The 22,020-nt window shown below is 34.8% G+C and overlaps 1 protein-coding gene across 6 annotated transcripts in view; it reads left to right on the plus strand.

The window, feature by feature from the left end:
* VPS13C (vacuolar protein sorting 13 homolog C) overlaps nucleotides 1-21,289 on the plus strand; it is a 104,576-nt gene extending 83,287 nt beyond the window's left edge. For 5 of the 6 annotated variants that reach the window (XM_049811841.1, XM_049811842.1, XM_049811844.1 and 2 more), the window contains 13 exons: nucleotides 574-687; nucleotides 2,256-2,392; nucleotides 2,644-2,725; nucleotides 3,180-3,293; nucleotides 3,546-3,621; nucleotides 4,246-4,409; nucleotides 5,699-5,744; nucleotides 6,802-6,925; nucleotides 7,638-7,752; nucleotides 14,731-14,822; nucleotides 16,105-16,228; nucleotides 16,489-16,572; nucleotides 19,544-21,289. In XM_049811841.1, the coding sequence (XP_049667798.1) occupies nucleotides 574-687; nucleotides 2,256-2,392; nucleotides 2,644-2,725; nucleotides 3,180-3,293; nucleotides 3,546-3,621; nucleotides 4,246-4,409; nucleotides 5,699-5,744; nucleotides 6,802-6,925; nucleotides 7,638-7,752; nucleotides 14,731-14,822; nucleotides 16,105-16,228; nucleotides 16,489-16,572; nucleotides 19,544-19,645 (1,374 nt within the window). In that variant the 3' untranslated portion in view covers nucleotides 19,646-21,289. The other variant, XM_049811843.1, reaches the window with a different exon arrangement.
* Nucleotides 21,290-22,020: the final 731 nt, after the last annotated feature.

Genomic DNA, 22,020 nt, shown 5'->3' on the forward strand with positions numbered 1-22,020 from the left:
ATTTTCCTGGCTCCAAATTAAGTCTTACATAGGTGGATAATATTCAGAAAGATCACAATTGGTTCTAGTGTGCATAGGAGAGTCATTCTTGCCAGTTTCTTTTTCTGAGAAATGGTATATTCAGATGTACTGTATAAAAATTCTAATTTTGTGAGGAAATACAAAAATGCAAAGAACCTCAGGAAGTTATTTTACTAAAATTTCTAAATTAATTTACATGTGATACCTTAAGTGATTGCGGAATTTAAGGGAATATCAAGTGATATAGCGTAAAATGGAAAAGTCAGGCAAAAATTGTTGTGTGGGGGTTTTTTTTGTTTGTTTGTTTTACCCTGGATTAAAGAAATGCATTAGTACAGTTATAATCTGGTATACAAAAGTAATTAGTCTATTTCCAGTTTTGGAGGTGTTGGCTGTTTAACTAGTTGGCTAACTTTTATTACATTTGACTATGATTATTTCTGCTGATTATTTATATTGTTTACATATATTTATGTATGATAATATTATATTACATATATGTTGATGAGATAAACTTCTGTTCTATTTTTTCTTTTTTTATAATAAAACCAGTCTAAATTAATTAAGCAAGATGTCGATGCACTTAACACTGAGCTGATGGAGTCTTCCCTAACAGACCTGTCAATGCTCAGCTTCTTTGAGCATTTTCACATTTCTCCAATTAAGGTATGTAATGGGGATACTTTTGGTTAATAAAACACTTGATATCAATGATCTCTTAATTCCTTATAGTAAATACATCCTCAGATCAACCTTCTGGGTAATTGCTTCATGCTCTCTTCCTAATGGTGATTTTTTTACGTTCTCTAGAACTTAATACTTTGTTGGAAAACTTTGCTGGTTGCTCATGAGTACAAACAGACCTTTAACCATTGCTAAGTGGGAAGAGTCAATGGGTATAATAACGAGGAAAGCTAAATAAAATGCTGGCCTGAAGGTATCTAAGTAATGTATGATAAATTATAATAAAATACACTTTCATGGGCTTGTTTTCTTGTCTCTCTTGAACCAGTTAGATTTTTCTGGAGCAAAGGAAGAAAGATCATCAGTAATTACATGTTATTCTGAAACAGCAGAATGTTCCCCTAAGGCTATCAGATTGAATAAGAAATTAGAGGACAAAAATAACTTATTTTCCTTTCATTTTCACTGAATGTATAAAAGCCAGACAAAAACCCCAATACAGATGAGTAAGTTCTGGCATTTTTACCAGCTTTTTACTTATTTCACTAGATATCTGTTAGGGTACACTTAGATTCTCAGATTTTTTTTTTTTTTTTTCTGATATGGTTATGCTTATACACTAATAAGAATGTGAAGCCAGGGAAAACACTAGAGGAATAAGACACTGTTGTGATATTTTAACATAATCCTCTAGCTAGTCTGGTTCAAGTTGTTAAGAAACAGTTATAATTTTAAGTCTCTCTTGCATCTTTATTTGAAATGTCTAGACATGCTGCCTGGTAAGTATAGGAAGGGGCTTCTTTTTCTCTCCAGGTTTTTTTTTCACCTTATTTCAGTGCCTTATCTCAATATTCTAAACCACTGGATAGTGGAAAGACCATGAAAATGGATGTGTGACCTTTTAAAAATAAAATAAAGTTGGGAATCTTGAAAAAGTCAAATCATACAGGTTAACTGCTATGCCCTCATGTAAGTGAGTAGAAGGGAGCAATATTGCTTATGGTGATGAACAAGGGAAAAGAAAAATAATTTTCCATTGCCTTCTCCACCCTTAAGAGAAGTGTATGGATTTCTTTTAAAATAAGTGTCTTATCAACACTAAAAAAAATCCTGTTTTACAGTGTTAAAGGCAGTTCTCTGAAGTTCATGAATTTTCCCAAAAGAGTTGACTAGTTGCAAAAATACACACAAGATAGTTAATTAAATCAGAATTTAAAATTTAACCTGTACTGGGAATTAAGCTCCACCTATTTAACATGTTATATCTCTCATTGCTTATACAGGAGTTTACACATGTAAAGATAACAAAAGTTAAAATTCTAGGGCAATTTGACACTTCTCTGTATGGAAATATAAATAAATATATATGTTATCAAAGTAATACCATTGTGAGTTCAAGCACATTTGTTGATATTGATATTTCCTCAAAGTGAGAAAAAATACAATTACCACTGTTTCACCACTGGATTGTTTACATGTCCACCATACAACCTGTCTGGTGTGTGTCTTTTGTCTTGGTTTGTCTTGCTCTACTAATTCTGTCTTGACAGTTGCATTTGAGTCTGTCTCTGGCTTCTGGTGAAGAAGCATCAGATAAGGGAGAAGAAATGATAGCCATCCATTCTCTGAATTTGCTACTGAAAAGTATTGGAGCTACTCTAACAGATGTGGATGATCTTATTTTCAAGTAAGCTAATAAATATATTTTTTTGTATTTTGAATAAAGCTACTATACATTTAATAATTGGTTCCATTTTTAAACTTTGCTGACTCTAGTATACATGTGTACAGCCTTTGGGGAAAGGGAGCAATGGAGAGAAGATGGGATTTAGGCTCCTTTTTAAGAGAATAGGGCTTCAGGATTATCTGAAGGAAAAAGAGAACTATTTAGAAGGAGGAAGGGTATGTATAACTAATGTGTGATTACTTGTCTTTCAGACTTGCTTTCTTTGAAATTAAGTATCAGTTCTACAAGAGAGATCAACTGATGAAGAGAGTTGTTAGACATTATAGTGAACAAGTAAGCTTATTTAGTCAAGCCTTTGTGTAAAGTTTTGAGTAAGTATCTTACAGAATGCAGAAAATAGGAGAGAAAAGGTGAATACATCTAAAAAGCTACTGTTTTTTTTATTTCATGGTACTGCAGTAGGAATCTGGTGGCACATTATGAAAATGTAAATACAAAAGTGTCCTGACAATGTGTTTTAAAAGTTTTAAGTGATTGCTTCTGTTCTTATTTGTATTTTTCTTCACCAAACTATTCTTCTAGTTATCCATACATATGCTTCATCTTTTGCCTAAGCCTGTCTTCATTCTAGTAGGAATACTAAGCTGGGTACTCTTTAACACATTACTTAGGTAGTAAATTACAAAATTTACCAGCCTTGGGTTCTAACATGGAACTATGTGTAACAGCAGCAGCTAGTGACACTGCTTTTATTTTTGTTTTGTTTTGTTTTTCCCTCATTATTTAGCTCCTGAAACAGATGTATGTTCTTGTACTTGGGTTAGATGTTCTTGGAAATCCATTTGGCTTAATCAGAGGCTTGTCTGAGGGAGTTGAAGCTTTCTTCTATGAGCCGTTCCAGGTATGACTTTCTGATTCTTCAACCATGTATGAGTAGCAGGCTGATTGAATATACTAGTTGGGTTGCAGTTTTGTTGTCACTGTACTCTACACCCTGAACAGTTAAGGAACTGGCAATTTTTAATGTTAACTTCGAAGAAATAACATAGTCAAATGGCCTTCCTTTCATCAGTGTAAAGGAATCGCTAGGGTTTTTTTAAACAGGTGCATAAATGTATAGTTTTCTGCTATTCAAAATAAGCTTCATTTTTAGGGTGCTGTTCAAGGACCTGAAGAATTTGCTGAAGGCTTTGTAATTGGTGTTAAAAGTCTTCTTGGACACACAGTCGGTATGTATCATAATGTCACTTTTTTAATGAATTGGGTTAACTCATGGATTGCGTTTAGATTCTTATTATTTTGAAGGGAAAGATATTTTTGAAGTGTCTACATGGTAGTTTTTTGATGAGTATTTATCAGATACTATTGCCAGTATTTGTGGTACAGATCATTCATACCTAACTCAAGACCATCTAAATGTCTGTTTTGTAGACTGAGTGAGCAAACTGAGAAACATTGCACGTATAACTGAATTTGTACCATGCCATGGATGAATAAGGAAAATAATTCTAATGGTCCTAAAATGTCTGGAGAAGCCTGAGAAGTGTTCTTAGGGCCAGCTACTGTTACAGTTACCTTAGATTTTTATTTAGCTATGTATTACAGTAATTAGAGAAAATACGATTCCATCCAATATGCCATATAACATGTACTGAAGCGATTTAACAGTTAACTTTTCAGGCCAGATTCCAGAGTCTTCTCAGGGACAACATGTGGTAGTCACTCTGTGTAAATCTGTAATATCCAACCTGAACATGAAGGGAAATTGCTATGAACTTTGTGGCTTCTTGTATGTTGTCTGCTGTTAAACTGTGAAAGAACAGTAACTTTTGTTTTCTGCCCTGTTGCATCAGGTGGTGCAGCAGGGGTGGTGTCTAGGATCACTGGTTCGGTTGGAAAAGGCTTGGCTGCTATTACTATGGATAAAGAATTTCAGCAGAAACGGAGAGAGGAGATGGGTCGGCAGCCAAAAGACTTTGGTGACAGCCTGGCCAAAGGAGGAAAAGGCTTGTTACAGGTATGAATTTGAAGTTGGAGGGTATGATGTGCCTAGTCTTAATCCATGGTTGAAAATTATATGCAAGCAAGTTTGATGTCGTCTTTATCAGTTCATGAACTAAACAGAAGAGACAAACAGGCAGTCGGTTTATAGGACACTCAATATAGTGTATCAGCTTTAGTGTTTGAGGTTGTGGTTTTGGCCATCCTGAGGAATTGAAGGTAAGGTCTTGGAAAGGTAAAGTGTAGGAATTAACACCAATTTCTCCTGTGAATTATATAAATAAACATAGTTGCTCATGTTTAACAAATGTGTTATCTAAATAAAGTAACTGGGCCCTTATTTTACCTTGCAGTCAGTTCTGCCATTAAAGTCTGTTGGCTGTGAATTATGAGCTCTGGGCATGTGCTGCATAGTAGAAATGGCTTTCTATGTGCTGAGGTCTTCTAAAAACTGCTAGGTTTTCTTGACTTAGAAGGGTGTGAACATAGAGCAAGTAGAATATGTATACAAGTAAGTACATTAGGTTGGAGATATTATTCTGAAATAGGAGCTGTGCAACGCCCATATTGTTTTTATAATAAAAAGTTGGGAACCTTTTCAGGTTGCTGAAGCATCATGTATATTTCTAGTTAAAGCACTAGTTACAAGACAAACCTCATGTAAACAATTACTGAGAGATCTGTATTACCTGAATGCAAATTAAGTCTTCTAATAAATTCTATCACTTTCCATTCAATATAAAAACGGTCAACATATTTCTAAGTCATTGTAAGTAGTAAACATTGTAGAGTTGTTTCTGATACTGTTTGCTGAAAATTTGGAAGTTACTTTAGTGGATTTTTATTCTTCTGCCTTCATGTCATTAAACTACTTGACCTTTAAAGTTTTCCAGAGAATCATTTGATTTTGATTTATCTTGAATATTTGGTATCACTCACTCATGACTGGGAATTCTGGCAGCTTCCTGTTAGTAATGAAAGTGAAATAGTGACTTTCTTAATTATTGCAAGTCTGATTACTGTAGAAAAGATTTTTTTAGTCTTTCTTGCCATCATAAATGTTTCTTCAGCTGATTTAGGTTTTCCCCCCTCTCTGCTTTCCCTCAGTTATCATTTTCTTGAAAACTTAAAGTAAAAAAACCAACCAAACAAACCACGAAACCAAAAAACCGCTGCCAAACAGTGTTTCTGATATTGAACTTCACTATAAAGTTTTAAAATGAAGGATGAGCCACAACTGGTTGCCCAGTTAGACTATAGCATTCCTGTTTCTAAGTAGGAACTTAATTACCTTCTTCTTCTTAGGGTGTTGTTGGAGGTGTGACGGGCATAATCACTAAACCAGTAGAAGGTAAGCACTAAGGTTGCGTTGCACTGCACTGCTTAAATGGTTTCCCAATACTTTACAACTTATTTTGTAATTTTAAGAAATATCAATCTAAGTGTGGTGATGCTAAGGGTAGCAAGATTATTTTTATATTTCTAATTCAAATGTGACCTTATACGATGATTTACTCAAATATATTTATAGCTGTTATTGGCTTACCACCTTTTCAGCCTTTGTATGAATTGAGGAATGGTTGTCTTTGTGACATATTTTGTTAGGCCTGCTGGAGTACCCAATTTTATTGTTTAAAGCCAGAATAAAGTTACTAAAAATAATAAATTAAAAAGCACTGATTGAAAAAGTTTTTTTTGAGACTGCTAACGTTGGAGAAATCTTAAAAAGTAAATTTGGTTTTATGCCTGAGATAAATATTTGTTTTTGTGAAGACTGTCACTTTATCAGTATGATAGATGATGAAAAAATCCAAGAAAAGCCTCTTACTAAATTTCACAGCAGAGTGATTTAAATGTTGGAAGTTAATTGTTACTGTGTTGTATTTTATAGATTATTGGCAGATACTTTAAGATGTAGTCCTTCTCTCATTGGTGGATGAACACGCATGCTTTCTAAACGCTATCTTCGCTCTTCCATAGTTATGTGTCACCAGAAACACTTAATTTTGAGATAGAAGTAGTTAACTTTCATTATACTTGTGGATCTTAGAGTCTTCAGATTATTTTGTTATTACTATCAACCTATAAAAACTGATATATTGGCCTACAATCCAGACTGAAAGTGTGAGAAAGAGAATCTAGTTAATGTCTCAGTTGTGCTGGCTTTGGAGGCTGGTAAGGTGTTAAGTGAACAGCAATATGTCTGAACAGACAAGGAAGCAATGTGTGACTTCTCACAGAGAACTGTTTTTTATAAGTGGATTGTATGTAATTGATTGCTGTGGGCTGTTTCCAGTACAAAACAGTTCTAGTGCAGCCTGGAGCGGTAATGATTTAACTCTGTGTTTGTTGATGTCTTCAGGTAGGTCATTAAAACTATGTCTTCTTCTGTTCCCTTTCTTTTAAAGGGGCTAAAAAAGAAGGTGCAGCTGGATTCTTTAAAGGAATTGGAAAGGGGCTTGTAGGAGTGGTAGCCCGCCCAACAGGTGGCATCGTAGATATGGCAAGCAGTACCTTCCAGGGTATTCAAAGGTAAAATGTCAAAAGGAAGTTTTGAAGTACTTTCCATATGTTGGATACCAGGTGGTATAGTGGTCCAGTAGTGACACACAATTGCTTGTGTTAAACACAATATGCAGTAAGATATATGGGGTTGAGAGATGCCTAGTAACCTGTAATGAATGTATTTTATGGTGATCTCTGGAAATTGCTGCTTCAGAATACATATTGCAATGTTGTAGTTCAAATAGACGGTAACTAGTCCATTTTCTCCTTTTTACTCCCTCCCCTGATCAGAAAGTAATTAAAAGATCTTGTGTAAATTTTACTTTTGAGATAGGTTTGTGTACTGCTGAATGCAAATATCTAAATGTCATTTAAACTTACTGTAATAAACCATTGAAATTTTTGGAGGAAAACTTGCCAGTTTAAATTCAGTTAGCAGTGCACATCAGGGGCTTCTTGTGTTTCAGGGGGCCTTTGGAAAGTCTGTTAATAAACATGAGAACCCTTAGTAAATTATCCGCGGTTGGGAGTAAACTTCTACAAGTTATTCTGTAGCTAATTGGCTAATGTTACTTTGGATTTATTACTAGCAGTGTGTCTTTACTATTTACATCTGTAGGGTACCTGGGAAGTGTAAGTGGGATATGTGGCAGGTGAAAGTGTGACTTTTTAAAGAAATATTGGTGAAAGTCAGAATTATAGCATGCTTACCGGAATACTGTTCCACTGTCTATGGCAGGGTGGCAGAATCAACTGAAGAAGTATCTAATCTCCGTCCTCCACGTTTCATTCATGAAGATGGCATCATCCGGCCATACGATAGGGTGGAAGCTGAGGGTTATGATTTATTTGAGGTATGACTTGCATTGTAAATACTGTTAAAATTCTCTAATCTACAGGGTTCCATAAAGGATTATGTTACAAAAAAGCTGCCAGGGATCTCTGGCAGTTATCTGTAGTAAAAATTTGCCCCAGCCTATTTCATAAAGCAAGCATGTATAGTAGAGAAGGCCCAGTGCTTGTAGTAACCGGAATGCGACAAGAGAACTGCAGCATTGCTGTTAAATGATCTTCTGCGCATTATGTTCTGTAATTGCTTATCTCATGCTCTGGAAGCAGGTAGTAGGATTAAGAATTAGTAGGATTAAGATTTGAATATGTGGAAACAAAAACATTTTGATACTCAGTTCTAGTGTTTTGTTTAATTACAAAGGTGAGGCTGGTTTACAAACTAAGCAATTTTTAAATAGGATGAATAGAGCTTGAATTGTTTGGCATATAATACAACTACTGAAATTCCTTTTTTTTTTTTTTTTTTTTTTTTGTAGTATCAGCAGTTGAAAAAACTGCATGAATTCTCAAAATACCATGTTTTGGTATTTCCTTATGTTATTCTTAATACCAGTATGTCATAGCTACAGGCATTGTGTGGATATTGGTCTGTTTCTACATCTGGATGACTGGATGTGGCTAATGTACAGAGGATGAATAACAGTTGTTTTCAAGTCCTAGATAATCAGAATCCAGTTAATTTGTATTTCAGCCTTCATGTTCTTAAAGTTTACCTTAAAATATGTGTATTGTTGCTGAAAAGTTAGAATAAAATAACTGTCTAGATTAACATTTTAAGACCAAAACTTGCATATTTGCTACTTCTTTCTAGATGTTCTTTTAATCCTTATTTCCTATTCTATTTCTAATGTTTTTCTTCTTTCTCTTTCTCTCCTGGCATACGCAGCAAGAACTGGAATAACGGAGTAAACATTTTCCATATTTCTTCTCTATTTCAGTCACAGTCTTTTATCGGCCTTAAATGTTTAGATTAAGGGCATGATTACATTTAATATGTCCCCTTCATTCTTATCTTTTCTGTGTAGCAGTTGAATAGAACAGCGTTTCATTTTGTCCAGGCTAAGAAAACAAACTTCTATAACCACCTTCAGTAACATTAGATGAGTGGGTAAGATGTGAGAGACAGGGAGGGTTTGTTTCCTATATATTTGTTTTTCTAAGGATGCTTAGCTTCTTATGAGTGGCAACAATGGAAGGTACTTGGGGAAAAAACCCAAGCAGGGTAGATGCTGAGTTCATTCATTAATTAGCATTTTCTTAGAGCCAGGGCTGTGGATGAAGGGAGAAAGCAACATTTTGATACTTGTGCAAAATTTAAAATGGTGATATTGAGTGGAATATTCTTCTGTGAAAATGCTTATAACTGCATGATACAGAAATACTGTTTCCATATAAATGCTAAGAAAACTTGTATTTGTGGTTTCTGTAATATGCCATAGGCCTGTCACACATATGATGAACCACTATCACTTCAAGTTACTACTACTACAACAACTTCTTTATGAAATTTTATCAATTAAAAAATGTAGCCAGCTCGGTTGATTCTGGTTTCATTCACGGAATCTTCTGGGGCTTTGCTGTTCAACATACTTAAATGTAAACTTCCAGCTGTTAACATGAATTTAGTTATATATATATAAAAAAAATATAAAAATATATTTCTAAGTGATGCCATAAATTTCATTTCTAATACAGCGTTTTATAAATTAACAAGCTGTTCTCAGAGCAAACTGTTTGCCTATCATACATGAAAAAAACATTGAGCAGAGAGCCCCTGCTAATGCCTTTTTAGAATTTAGTGGTCGATAGTCAGCTTAATTATTTTAAAATTGTTTAAAAAAAATAAAATATCTAATGAACTGTTAGTTTAGCTGATTAAATGAAATTAAGTTGTTGTGATATACTAAGCAGACCAAATTTCTTCATGTAGTGACATTTTTTTATTTTTATTTTTTGAGCTATATTCTTTCTATCTATCAAAAAGGAAAAGGTAGCACAATTAATGCTGAAAACTGGACATTATGCAGTTCCTGCACAACTAATATTTGTATTCATCTTAGATCTAAATGGTGTAGACTGGAATTGTACACTAACCAAGAACAAATCCTCTGTATAGTTCACTAAATACAATTTCTTCCTTTAGGAAGTCAGTTAATTGAATACGTTGGTTTTTGTTTGTTTGTTTTAACTAACTGATTTTGATTATTACGCTAGAGGTTAGTGTTGGGAAGGTTTTGTTTTCTAATGTAAATTACAAGCAAGGGGGGGACGGTGTTTTTACAGGGTATAGGATATTTAACAAGGAAAATGAGTCAGAAAGTCAGTTTTATATGCATTTACAAATTTAATTGCAAATAACTCAGCTTATAGGTACTAGTGCTGTTTATTTTTTGGATCCACTTTTGACCCAGCATTGTAAGTAGTTTAAACAGAATTCCCACCCTCTTATCTATTTTAACTAACTTTATTGCATATGTCCCTTTAAAATAAATATACGCTTACAAGGTTGAAACCTGGTAAGGTTACCTTAAGGAATGGATGTCTCAAATACTATCCAGTAGTTGGACAAAAAAATGTTTCACTTAAATACTCACTTGTATTTGAGTATAGACATTGGTAGACATTAGAGCTCAGCTTAGGAGGAGCATATATGTAGGTCTTAAAAGACAAGTTACTTTTTTCCACTCGGAACGTTTTTTTTTGGTGCAGAATGAGGACAGCAGCCAGATGGAGTAGATCAGTTCACTTGTGTAAACTTGTTTACGCAGTGCGTTTTCCCAGAAGTACTGGACCTAATGTATATGGGCTATATAGGGATCTGCTCAGTCAATTCAAAACCTGGAAAGTCAGATTTGATGTCTTGCAGGCCATGTCTCTAGCTCATGCAGTGAGGCTTCGTAGTAGCATATGCGTTTTGTAAAACATAAATGCACGGTATTTATAGGTGGAGAAATCAAAGAACAAATAGGGCAACTCTAGGAGAATTGTTTTCCAAGGAATAAGTTCTCAAGAGTTTTAATCTTTGTATGAGGAGCGTTTGCAGTTGATGAGATTTGCTAGAACAAGTAATGAATGCTTTTGGCTTTGTTACACTTTGCCTTTTAATATGCAGGTATTGCTGCCTGTTCTGGTGAGGAGACTGTCTTCTAACCCCAGCACTTAGGGTCTGACATGATGCAATTCATACATTATTCAATGTCTATGGCGTTACTTTGTTTCATTTCCCAGTTAAAGCATGGAGCTTTATAAAGAATGCAGAACACTTCATGAATAATTGAGACATGGTGGTGAGACAGTGTTGTGTGGCAGAGAGAATACTATGCTAGGTTTCAGGAAACTGCAGATTCTATTTCTGGTTGAGTCACTGTTCTGCTGTGTAAATTTGCAGTGGTTCTTTTATTTCCGTGTAAAATAAGAATGAGTTGAACTTCTTTAAAGTGCTCTAGTATTCTCATAAAAATAGAAGCTTTTGATAAAGATGCCGGAATTTTAAGAGTGTGCAGATTATGGAGTAATTTGCATCAAGCGCAACCTGCTTTTTACATAATGCCACTACCATTGTGCTGACGTCTATCAGGTGCAGTGAGAATAGCTCTGAGAAATATTGCATCTCTTAGGCACGGACCTCAGTGGGAACTCTTACTGTAGTAACATATTGCATGTAAAATCTAAAAATGCTATTGGGATTGTTTCTGAAGTTATGAGAAACAGGCTTTCTCTCCAAAGCTTTGATTTTAAATAAAGGAACATGCTTATGAATATATCTGTTTAAATATGTAGCATGTCTTATTTCTGCCTATCAAGCAAAAGGCTTCAGAATATGGATTGCAGTCTTACATGGCAGTGGGTTTTGTATTTCTTCAATTTTGACTTGTTTTTAAAATAACTATGGTTCACGTATAAAATGTAAGGTTCATGTTTTGATTTTAGTTATATGCTGCCTTCTTTCTTTTGATGTTTTGAAGAGACTTTGAGATAAGCAGCCTTTCTGGAATTTTTTTTCCTTTCATGTATGTTTTACAGTTTCAGAAATTTTAGAGGTGGTCAAGAAGTTATATTTTTTTATAGAAGATGTGAACCCTCTATTTTTCATTGCTGGAAAATGCTGAATTAAAATGTTTTTCAAAACGTTACATCACTAGGGAGCAAATCCAGAAAAACACTATGCTGTTGATTTAAATTCTTGAATATTAATCCACTTTCGAGCTTAAAGGATTTTTGAGGTCAGTTACAATGTATGATGATACTTTAAGACATTTTTTAAACTTTTAAATATATGAAAATAAAATGCAAGTATTAGTAAATATTGAAGCCTCTTTTAATTCATTCTGATGTAAGCTGAGGTTACAGAAGAACTTTCCATTTTGGTTACTTAAACTGTATAGAGTTTTAAACTACATAGTTTGGGTGGTCGATCATAGATAAATGTGGAGTCAAGTTTAGCTTCTGTTGTCATCTTACCAGTTTTATAGATCCAGCTATGGAAATACAGAAGGAGATGTATCTTTACAAGGAATACCTAAAAAGATATTGAACTTTTAGTGCTGTCTCCTTAATTTGTTCTCACTAATTTGTCAGAAATAACTTGAGAAATTTACTGTTATACTGGCTGAATTCCATAGTAGCAGCTGTAAAATTAACTGAAGGTCATCTTATTTTGCAATGAAGAACATAAAACCAATTTTGGGGCATCCAGTTTCAGGCACTTGCTAAACGTTGATCTGAGGTACATGCATTCTGTATCCAGACAGGGCACATATAGCCTTCATTCTTCCTCATGTTTCCTCACATTCCTACACAGGAGCTGCACATTTTCCATTAAAACAGATTGTATGATAAAAAAGGTGGTTATATTGCTTAAAGAGTACAAAGCTAACATGCATTGACATGGCTATATAACTGTCTTCATTAAGTTTTACTAATTGAACATTATTTACAAGTGGAATGTGTATTTTGTGTAGAGTTTTTGTACTGATATAATGCTCTTAGTGGTAGAGGAGAGAGTAGATGTTTGAGATATGGGTACAATAGGTTAAATTTCAACATCTCAGTTGATTTCTCTGTGATGATAGTTGAAAGCTCTTGATCTTACCAATAAATGGTAAGCTTGACTTTGTGACCTAGGAAGACTGGAGTTTCTGTAAAATCCTCTACTGATGACCATCGTAACTTTTAATATGAAGAGCTTACGGTTGTCAGAGAATGTAACTAGGTTAGTGACCCTGACCAGGCTTTTGTGACTACTGTGCTGGAGCCCTGCATTTGTTAGAAGCTTCTTGAGTATAACAGGAATCCGGATGCTTTTGCTGGCTACAGTCCTGGGGCAAAGTCCTGGGCATGCACATCCTCTTTCCAACACTTCTTTCCAAGGTTGAGACTATATAATCCAACTGCTCTACTATTGCTAATGTTGCTGGGTTCTAAATGTTGTCTAGTTGCTTATGAGTAACTTCACAGAATTCCAATACCAGTGGCACTTTGATTTGCAGGTTCAGAGATGTGAGATGATTGAAGTATAAGAAAGTATGTATTTCATATTACAACTATACTTAGCTTTGCAGTCTGAAATAAACATGGAACTAGCTTTAAATCTGATGTGTATATTCCTTGTTGCAGTTTTTTCATGCTAAGAGTTTTCATCTTCAAATGTAATAATGTATGTCTTCTCAAAGAGAAGGGTAAGCATGGGTATTTTAGGGGCTTCCCATTGGAGCGTTCTGCTGGTAGTTGGGTTAGGTAAGATCTGTGTAATGACACTTACTATGGTAGGCTTGCTACCCAGAGAATTCATGATCTCTGCATTTAATGCAACCTGTGTACAGATAAGGTTCTTCAGTAACAATTACATGTTTACCATGTACATGACAATTGCAGTTGGAATGTGAATTCTAGCAACCTTACAGCTACTAAATATATACAGGATTATAACAGAAAACATGGATTTAATTCTAGTAGACCACTTTTGTCCTGAAAACTAACACGTTATATTAATGAAGCAGGCAGCAAAGTAGAGTGGACAGAAACAGGTTGCCTGCGCTCTGACAAATTCGTAGGAGGAGAACTGGTAGTGGGCACAGATTTATTCTCATACCCCGTTTGAGGTTGGATTCCCATTGGTTGTACGTCATTCGTTTCACAACTTCATCTTCATCTACATGATGTTTTGATGTGTATCCATTTCCAACAAATAAGTTGATGTGTTGCTCTGTGAATCTTGTTGACTTTAAGCCAGTGTTATTGTGAGCTGATTTAGGGATGACTGTGAGACTGTCTTCTGTCCTGCTCTTTGTGGTTGATAGAATTCTGTAAACCTGGTGACATGCTCTAGAAAATACTATATTTCAGTTAAACAGCATGTACAGAATAGGAAATCTGAAAAACAGGTAATTAAAAAATTAATGAAGAACTAAAGAAAAAAAGCTAGGAAGCACTTCAGTACTTTATTTCGAAGCTTTAACCTCTATATTCATAGTTTGTCACTTGAGTTTTGGTTGTCTAACAGAAACCTGATGAGTAATTTGATCTACACTTTCATATACTGTATTTTTGATGTTGAATAGGCATGTCTGTTCAATGCTTCAGAAGAAGTTGAGGTGCATTGAGTATTTATAACTTGGTAGTTTATTTCTAAGGGTCTGGGTCATGTGGTGCCACCTCTTAAAGGTGCTGTTGCAGGATTTTCACTCTTGAATCAAGTCTGCAGCATGAGGTGTAACAGAATGAACATTACTAAACAATTATTAGCACTGAAAGGAAATTAAAGCTGAAGAAACAGTCTGATAATGCAGTGTCAATGTTCCACTTTTTGAGTGGAACGGATCAGACCTTTCAGTGACTCAGCTTCAGGAGTGAGAACACTGTGAGAGCCTGCCTTTAAAGAACAGTTCAATGAGGTAACTCTTTAAAAGGCTTTTGAATTGAAACCACCGCTTTGAGTTTTCTTTTTACAGCCCTCAAATTATTTTCTATTTCTGTTTCAGAAATTGCACATCAGAAAGCTGGAAAAAGAGAGCTATCGATACCACTGTGCGCTTCCAAGAGGCAGAAGAGCAAACCTTATTGTTACCAATAGGTATTAAGTTTTGAAGGCTTTCTAAGTGCTTGTCTTGGTTTCAACTTGTGGATTAGACATCTGGCTAAGTCTAAACTGATTGCTGTTCTCTGCATATGTACTTTCCTTATCCATTTTCTTGATTTTTTTTGTCCAGTTTACTTTGTTTCCTTTATGGAAAATGTAATATGGTAATGATGTCAGTACTAGATACTAGTTTAGGAAGACAGTTTACTCTGAGGTCAGTGACCCTTTCATCATACTGGAGGGAAATATTCTTTCTAATTTTTTAAGTTAGCTTGTGATAAGCATTTGCAGTCAAACCAATGTTTTGAGACTGCACGTGCTTGCAGTCTTGTTAATTAAAGGATACTCTAAATGGAGTCTTTAAGTTTTTGTACAAGTATGAAAATTAATATTAAACTCATCAGACAATTTTAAGAATTCAAGATATTACTAGTCTTGGAAATGCAGTTTGCGGACTCAAAACTTTCTAAATACACTTAGATAATTAAAAGAAACCCATGCATTATGACTTCCACATCCCGAATGTCACCAACTTCCACTTTGCCTGAATGAATGAGATAGGCTCATCCATAATGAGACTACAGGAGGCATTCCACCGTGTTTGTTTTATAACAACTAGCACACCTCAAAATTCATGCTGCAGCTGAACAAGTTTTTTCAAGACATTGAAAAAGTCCTGTAATGATAGTTAGGTGATACAGTTGTTTGCAACTTCAGATAAATGTGTACTTTTCTCCTTATCCCAGTTTTTCTCCGCGTGCATAAAAGTTCTAGTTTATCTCCATTCAGAACTGCCACTTGTTTTTGTCTTAGTGTGCTAGCTGACATTGGAGCTTTGAAGTAATTGAAGAGGCAGCTAGCTGTCAACAGTAGCAACTGATCATCTGTCAGTCTAGTAGTACTTCTGTGACAGTGTACCTGTTTGATTACCTTCATCTGGTAGAGTCTGGCTTTGAGGAACTGGTTTTAATTAACTGATGACCCTCTAGTATCCAATTCTAGTAAAATGTTTGGATTTGGAGGGCTGGGTGGGTTTCGATTAAGTTGGCCTGTGCATACTATGCAATGTCATAGGTCATCTGTGAGTCTTAAGGACAAAGTGATTATCTCAGAATATATATTAAGGAAATACAGTTCCACTGTGACTGAGTAGATACTTTTAATCCACATAGAAAATGCCTTCTCAAAAAATTTTCTTTTCTTCATTTTATTTGTTTTTCTGGCAAAGCTCTAGTCCCAGGGAGAAATTGAGTATTAACTTTTTTCTTGTGAACAGGAGAGTGATACATGTAAAAGAAGTGGAAATCTTAGGCCATTTAACAACAGATTGGGATTACTTATTTGAAGACTTTACACGCTGTCCTTCCTACGAAGCAAATGTTTTAAAAATAACTGTTTTGGTAAGAAAAGCATGTAAACTTCTTTTATTTAACACTATTTAGAGGTTCCAATGTGCTCATGACTTATTTATGGTTCTAACTGTTGACTATGGAACTATGAAACAGGATTTACTTCAGATTTCTTGAAAGTATGAGTTGGGTTGGACAGAGGCCACATTGAAATCTAACCTGAAGTTGACATTCAAGCTATTTCAGTATCAGATCTTGCGTTCTTGTTTTGTGAGTCACCCGAAGTATGTTTTTGTTCCCTTCTGCAACAGGATCAAAGGATGTTCCAAAGGAAGGACAGTACAGGTCATGAATCCATAAAGACAGTTCAGCTTCAGGATGAAACTACAGCAAGGGTATATTCTTTTTTTTTTTTTTCCTTTTATCTTCTTTCCTTATGTTATTGTTAACAGTTGTTGAAGCTCAGCATATAAAAGGATGGTAATGTTCAGACACTCGCTGTAGAATAGGCTGCTATGCCTGAGGACTGTTTACCATACTTTGATGTTGAAAAATGAGTTTAATCAGGAGAATGATGAGACAAGATAGTCTAAAGCATTCAAGAGAGTATATGCAGTAATAATTAAAGGTTGAAGTTGCATAGTCTTATGTTTTGTATATTAAAACTCATTAAAGGAAAACAATTCAAATACCTGAAGCATTAGATTAAGTTCACTATAGTCTCTAGGATTCAACATACCTCTGAATTCTGCTATCTCTTCATTATTTCAGGATCACTGGACTAACCCAATAAGTGTACCTTGTGTGAAATGGCGTACTTAGATTCTTCCCCGCCTCTGGGTTTTCTACTATTTATGTCTAAATGTTTGTTCATATTGATGCTGAGAGGCTGATTTATTTCGGGAGCTTTTGTTCTGTGGATGGTTGGGTCTCATGGCTAACTCACATAAGCTGAACTAACAATTTTATATGAATTCCAGGGTATTTCAACAATAGAAAAATTTACCTAGGAAACCATGCATCTTACTGTAGTTTTGTATCAGATGATGAGAGAAGAGTACCTCCCTGGTAGCAAAAGTAAAATCAATTAGATCCACAGCATCCTCAAAGGACACTTGAAATTGTAGGTCCAGTAAACAGCAAGTCAGCAGCTGGAATCAGAACAGGGGCCAAATTGTTTCTATTCAATTGATCAAGTCTTCTAAAAGAATGGGTTAGACTGGGAAGGAAAAAAAATTGCTATCATTTTGAGGCACTTTTTTTTTATCTACTGGAAGAGTCTATATTATTTCTTTACTGTAACTTGTCTAAAGAAAAAGTTCCTTCAGCTTTTTCTTAGAGCATGTCTTCCAGATCACACTTTTGGTTAACTAATTTAAATGCTTTTAGTTTGTCTGTATCTTAGTGTCATGGCCAAAGCTGGAACATTGTACAAAACATGCAGGCCACACTAGAAGGATACTTCGTTGTGCTTAATTCTGTTTTTTTTCTGTTATTGCATAACTGCATGTTCCTTTCTTTACTAGTCTTTATGCTGATCGTATATGCTGAAAATAAATTTATTCTGTTCTGGAGTGCAACACAACCCATTTATCTTCCATGGATTTCTGTTTCTTGAGTTTATCAGTATTACTCTTCATTTTGCATCTCGCTTCTTTGCATAGATCCCACTTGTAAAACAATACCAATTTGATGGAAGACACAAAAAAAGTATGCTTCACAAATAATTGTCACTTCTGTGAAGACTTCCGTGGTACCCTTTGTATGTGCATGAAACAAATGTCTTTAAGATCAGGTTAAGGTTATCTGTAGCTTTCTTATTCTTTCTGTCTCCCCTAAAAAATTAACAAGGGTTTTAGGTTTGTCCTCCTTCAGTCCTCTGAATCTTTCTCCAGCCTCCATGAGTTATCAGAAATCCATAAATGTTTGAAATACTTCAGGTACACATGATACCTATTATTTGTCCATCCAGCTTACCTTACCCTTTATTTTAATATTCATTGTTGTATAAATGAGTTTTATTAAAATGCGTAAGAAAAGCCATCACAAGCATTTCAAACACTTCAGCTTTCACTACATGCTGGAATTACTCAGGTAAAATCAGAGTGACCATCTAGGCTACCCCAGTATGTTTTGTTTTGTTTTTCCCTAGGCATTTACACATATCACATTGACATTAATTTTCTCAGACTAGAAATACACCACGATGTTAATATTGTGTATACACATTTTATGCATAATGTACAATATGTTTAATGTTAGACAGTTGAGATGTGGGGGATTTTTTGACTATTAGATTGTTTGGATTCAGGAATTAAAAATGACTGGTTTAGTTGCACTGTTTTGTTCAGTTAACTTGTTTCTAAGTCTAGAATTATTGTTAGGTTCTATTTTAATTTATCCTTTTGTGGATTTCAACTAACCAGTTTGAGAGTGCTTTTAATTATAAATATTTTCAAAAGTGCCTGCTGTCATTTATATCTTCTTTTAATTATTGTCAATGATTTTTTTATATTTCCAGATAATAATAATTGAAATTTCTTGGTTGTTTGGCCTGGACGTAGTCCTCTTCTAAGGCTCTTTACCTCAGAATGAATCTAGTATTGTAGGCTGTCAATACTTTTCTATCCATTTGAGAAGAGAAAAAACTGCTTAATTTGATCTGATACTAAATTTTCCTCGAAAGACCTTATTCTGACAGCATTTAAACTTTTGCTAAAAATAATGTGTAGCAACAGGAGCAGAGGGTGTCAAGAGTTGACATGTGCCAATTAATGGGCCTAGTATGTTGCAGTACTTGATCAGTATGTTTATTTAAGAGGCCTTTGATCCCATAATATTGCATTCAGCAAAGACAGAAGGCATGCATCCTTACCTTTGTGTTAGGGAATATTACTTACGTGGAAGGGCTATTTAAATGCAAACTGCTGTTTTACAGTGTATATGTGTTAATAGTACAGGCTGTAGTTCCCAGCTGTGTAGGCCAACTGGACGTGAGTTTGTTGCTGGATCTTTAAATGGCCTGACCTTGAAAGCCTCCAGAGCATATAGTATTGGAATGTCAGTTGCTTATCTGTTTAAAATTAGATCACTTGTATTGGGGTGCTGCCTGAGGAAGGTTTATCTAGTTAAGTGTGAATAACATCATTAATGTTACTACTTGAAAAATCCGAGTAGATTGACAATATCACTGAAGCTTTTTCTGGGTTGAATATTATGCGTGTGAATCAGAAGCTACGTATCTAACTTAAACTAGCCAGTGCATATGTAGGTTTTAATGTTCATTGATTTAGCTATTTTTAGTAGTGGAAGAAAACTGCAGATTGCATGCTTTAATTTTCTAACGTTCAATATGTTGCTTTACAGAGGATTTGTTGTGCCATCCAGGAAGCCCAGGCAACAAGAAAACAACAAAAGTTGGTGAAGCAAGCATCATTGCAGTTGAAGAAACCACAAACGCTATCTTGATAATGACGGGATTTGTCGGGTTTGACCTTTGGTATGCAATTTTAAACCTAAAATTGATTAGAAGCGACATGGAGACATTGTACAGAAAGCTAAGATAAAGTATCTGAGGTCTTCCTTCAAAGTTTACAGCCATAAACACTTCATTTTAAGAAGCTATGCTTCTTTCTAAAACTATGGATTTCAATATTCTAAAATAAGCATTGAAGTTTGAAAATTAAAAGTTCTGCTACAATGTTTTCCCACTCTGAAATTTTCTTTTCTGCCCTTTATTGTGTCAGGAGTTCTTGTAAATGCATTCTAAAATAAAGTGGTTATCTGATTTGCACTCTAAGTTTATGGTTTACAGACAGGTTGTAGTAATTGTGTTTCTAGCAGTTTGCAAAATAAAGTACTTATGTTACTGATTGAAACTAATTAAAAAGTCTTTCTATTTTAGGCAGCATTCTCTTCAAATTAAGAAAGAAGTATCCATAATTTAGCTAATGTAATTTCATCCGTGTCTGTTTAGTATTAGAAAATACTGCACTGGAGCAACATAAGAATGAATACATATGAAAGAAATAGGCTATTGTTTTCTGGAAATGCTTACTTTGGAATGTCACTTACACTGTAAATGAAAATCTGCACTTTAAAAATGGAAAATATTATTCACCTGTCATATGCATATATATGGTTTTGGTTGTACTGCTGTAGCTTAAAGACTCCTCCAGGAGAAACAGCACGCTTTTTTAGACAGCATTGTATGTCAAAAAGCTTAAATAAAAGTAATTAGCTTTCCATATTTCAGTGTATAGTTACTCCACTGGAAGAGTGCCATGTCATTAAGCTAAAAGTCACTTCTGATATAATTTTTTTGTTGCAGTTTCTCTTCCTGAAGACTGTTAGCATTCAGTTTAGCAAGATACTTATGTACATTTAAAGTATATGCCTAGTTCTTAATAGTATGAATGATTGCACGAACTTCGTTGAGACAAGTTCTGTTCTTAACACTAGGCGCATACATAAGTAACTGTCTGGATCAAGTACTATATGAGCAAAGAGATTTGAGTTCAGTCAGCAGTGAACAAAGAGCTCTCGCTGTCAGTCTTTGGCTCTCACATGAAAAATAAAGTGTCCTTGCAAATACTTAGTTGTGAAAATTTGCTCTTTCCAACTTAATTCACTTGGGAAGAATGATTTCTGTTTTTTTATTTAATTTTGTGCTAGATAACAGCTATAGACACAAAATCAATGAATAAAAATGGCAATATTCTTGCATAGATCTATTCAGTAAGTAGAGCAATCGTGATAACTAGGCCTGAATTTTTAAATTTTCGTTATACTTAAGGGCTGGTGGATTCTATAAATGTACTCTTAACCTGTACCTATGATCTCTCCAAAACGAAAAAGCTTAAGATATTTGAAAGTAAGCTGCCAAACACAGAACTTTTAGAAAGCATCTGCAGGCATGATTTTATTGCTTATTGTATGCACATGGCTATTAATCCAGTTTGCTATGATGGAAAATATGTGGTACAAACTTTAATTCTGTGATATCGCCTATTTTTGAGAAAGCTCTGCTCAAACATTAACTAAATTAGCTGTCTAGGTTGTATGTATTTCAAGCCTGTGTTTAAAAGAAAAAGGAAAATAAATTTTTATATGCAAATATTTGTGCTATGATTTTAAGTGTTGTTACTTCTAAAATACATTGTATGCTGTTGGTTCGCCACATGTCACTGGTGCTATGTGAAAAAGATCATTGGAGTACTAGTGTACTGTAGAAGAGCTTTCTACAGCCCAGCATTTCTTTCAGCGTGGTTTCTGGCATGTAAGCGATAGTTTTGTGTACTGCCTCTTAATTCGTAGTTGAAAACAGATTTCACTTTAGTCTACTCTCAGCGCACGTTTAGATGATACCATGTGCCTATTTTGAAGAAGAGAATTGGAGTTTAAAACAGTTCTGATGACAGGTTTCTGACTTCAGTCTTGTGCTTGATTCAGTTCTCTAATTCTTCATTTTTATTTGTAAACCTTCTGGCTTGAATTGTAAACAGTAGGTATTTTATTTTCTAACTTTATATGTGATTAGGTTCAGTGAGGTAGCTTCCTATTCAAAATAGTCTGAAGAAGCAGTAGGGTTCTATAGAACACTTTTTTATTTTGAAATGCATGTCTTTGCAGTTTGAGTTCCTAGATGAATATGAACGGGTAGATGGCACTAAAAATTCCAGCTAAAGAATAATGAATGACCTTAGTCACTTGGATCAAGTACTCAAGAGGACATGAGAGACATCATTTGCTACAGAATTCCATATCTTGCTTAAATGAAGATGGATGTTCAGGACCAATAGGTTTCCAGTGCTTGTCCTGTGCTTCCCTCAAGTGTTCCATTT

Source organism: Accipiter gentilis, chromosome 10 (assembly GCF_929443795.1).
Source record: "Accipiter gentilis chromosome 10, bAccGen1.1, whole genome shotgun sequence".
NCBI lineage: Eukaryota > Metazoa > Chordata > Aves > Accipitriformes > Accipitridae > Astur > Astur gentilis.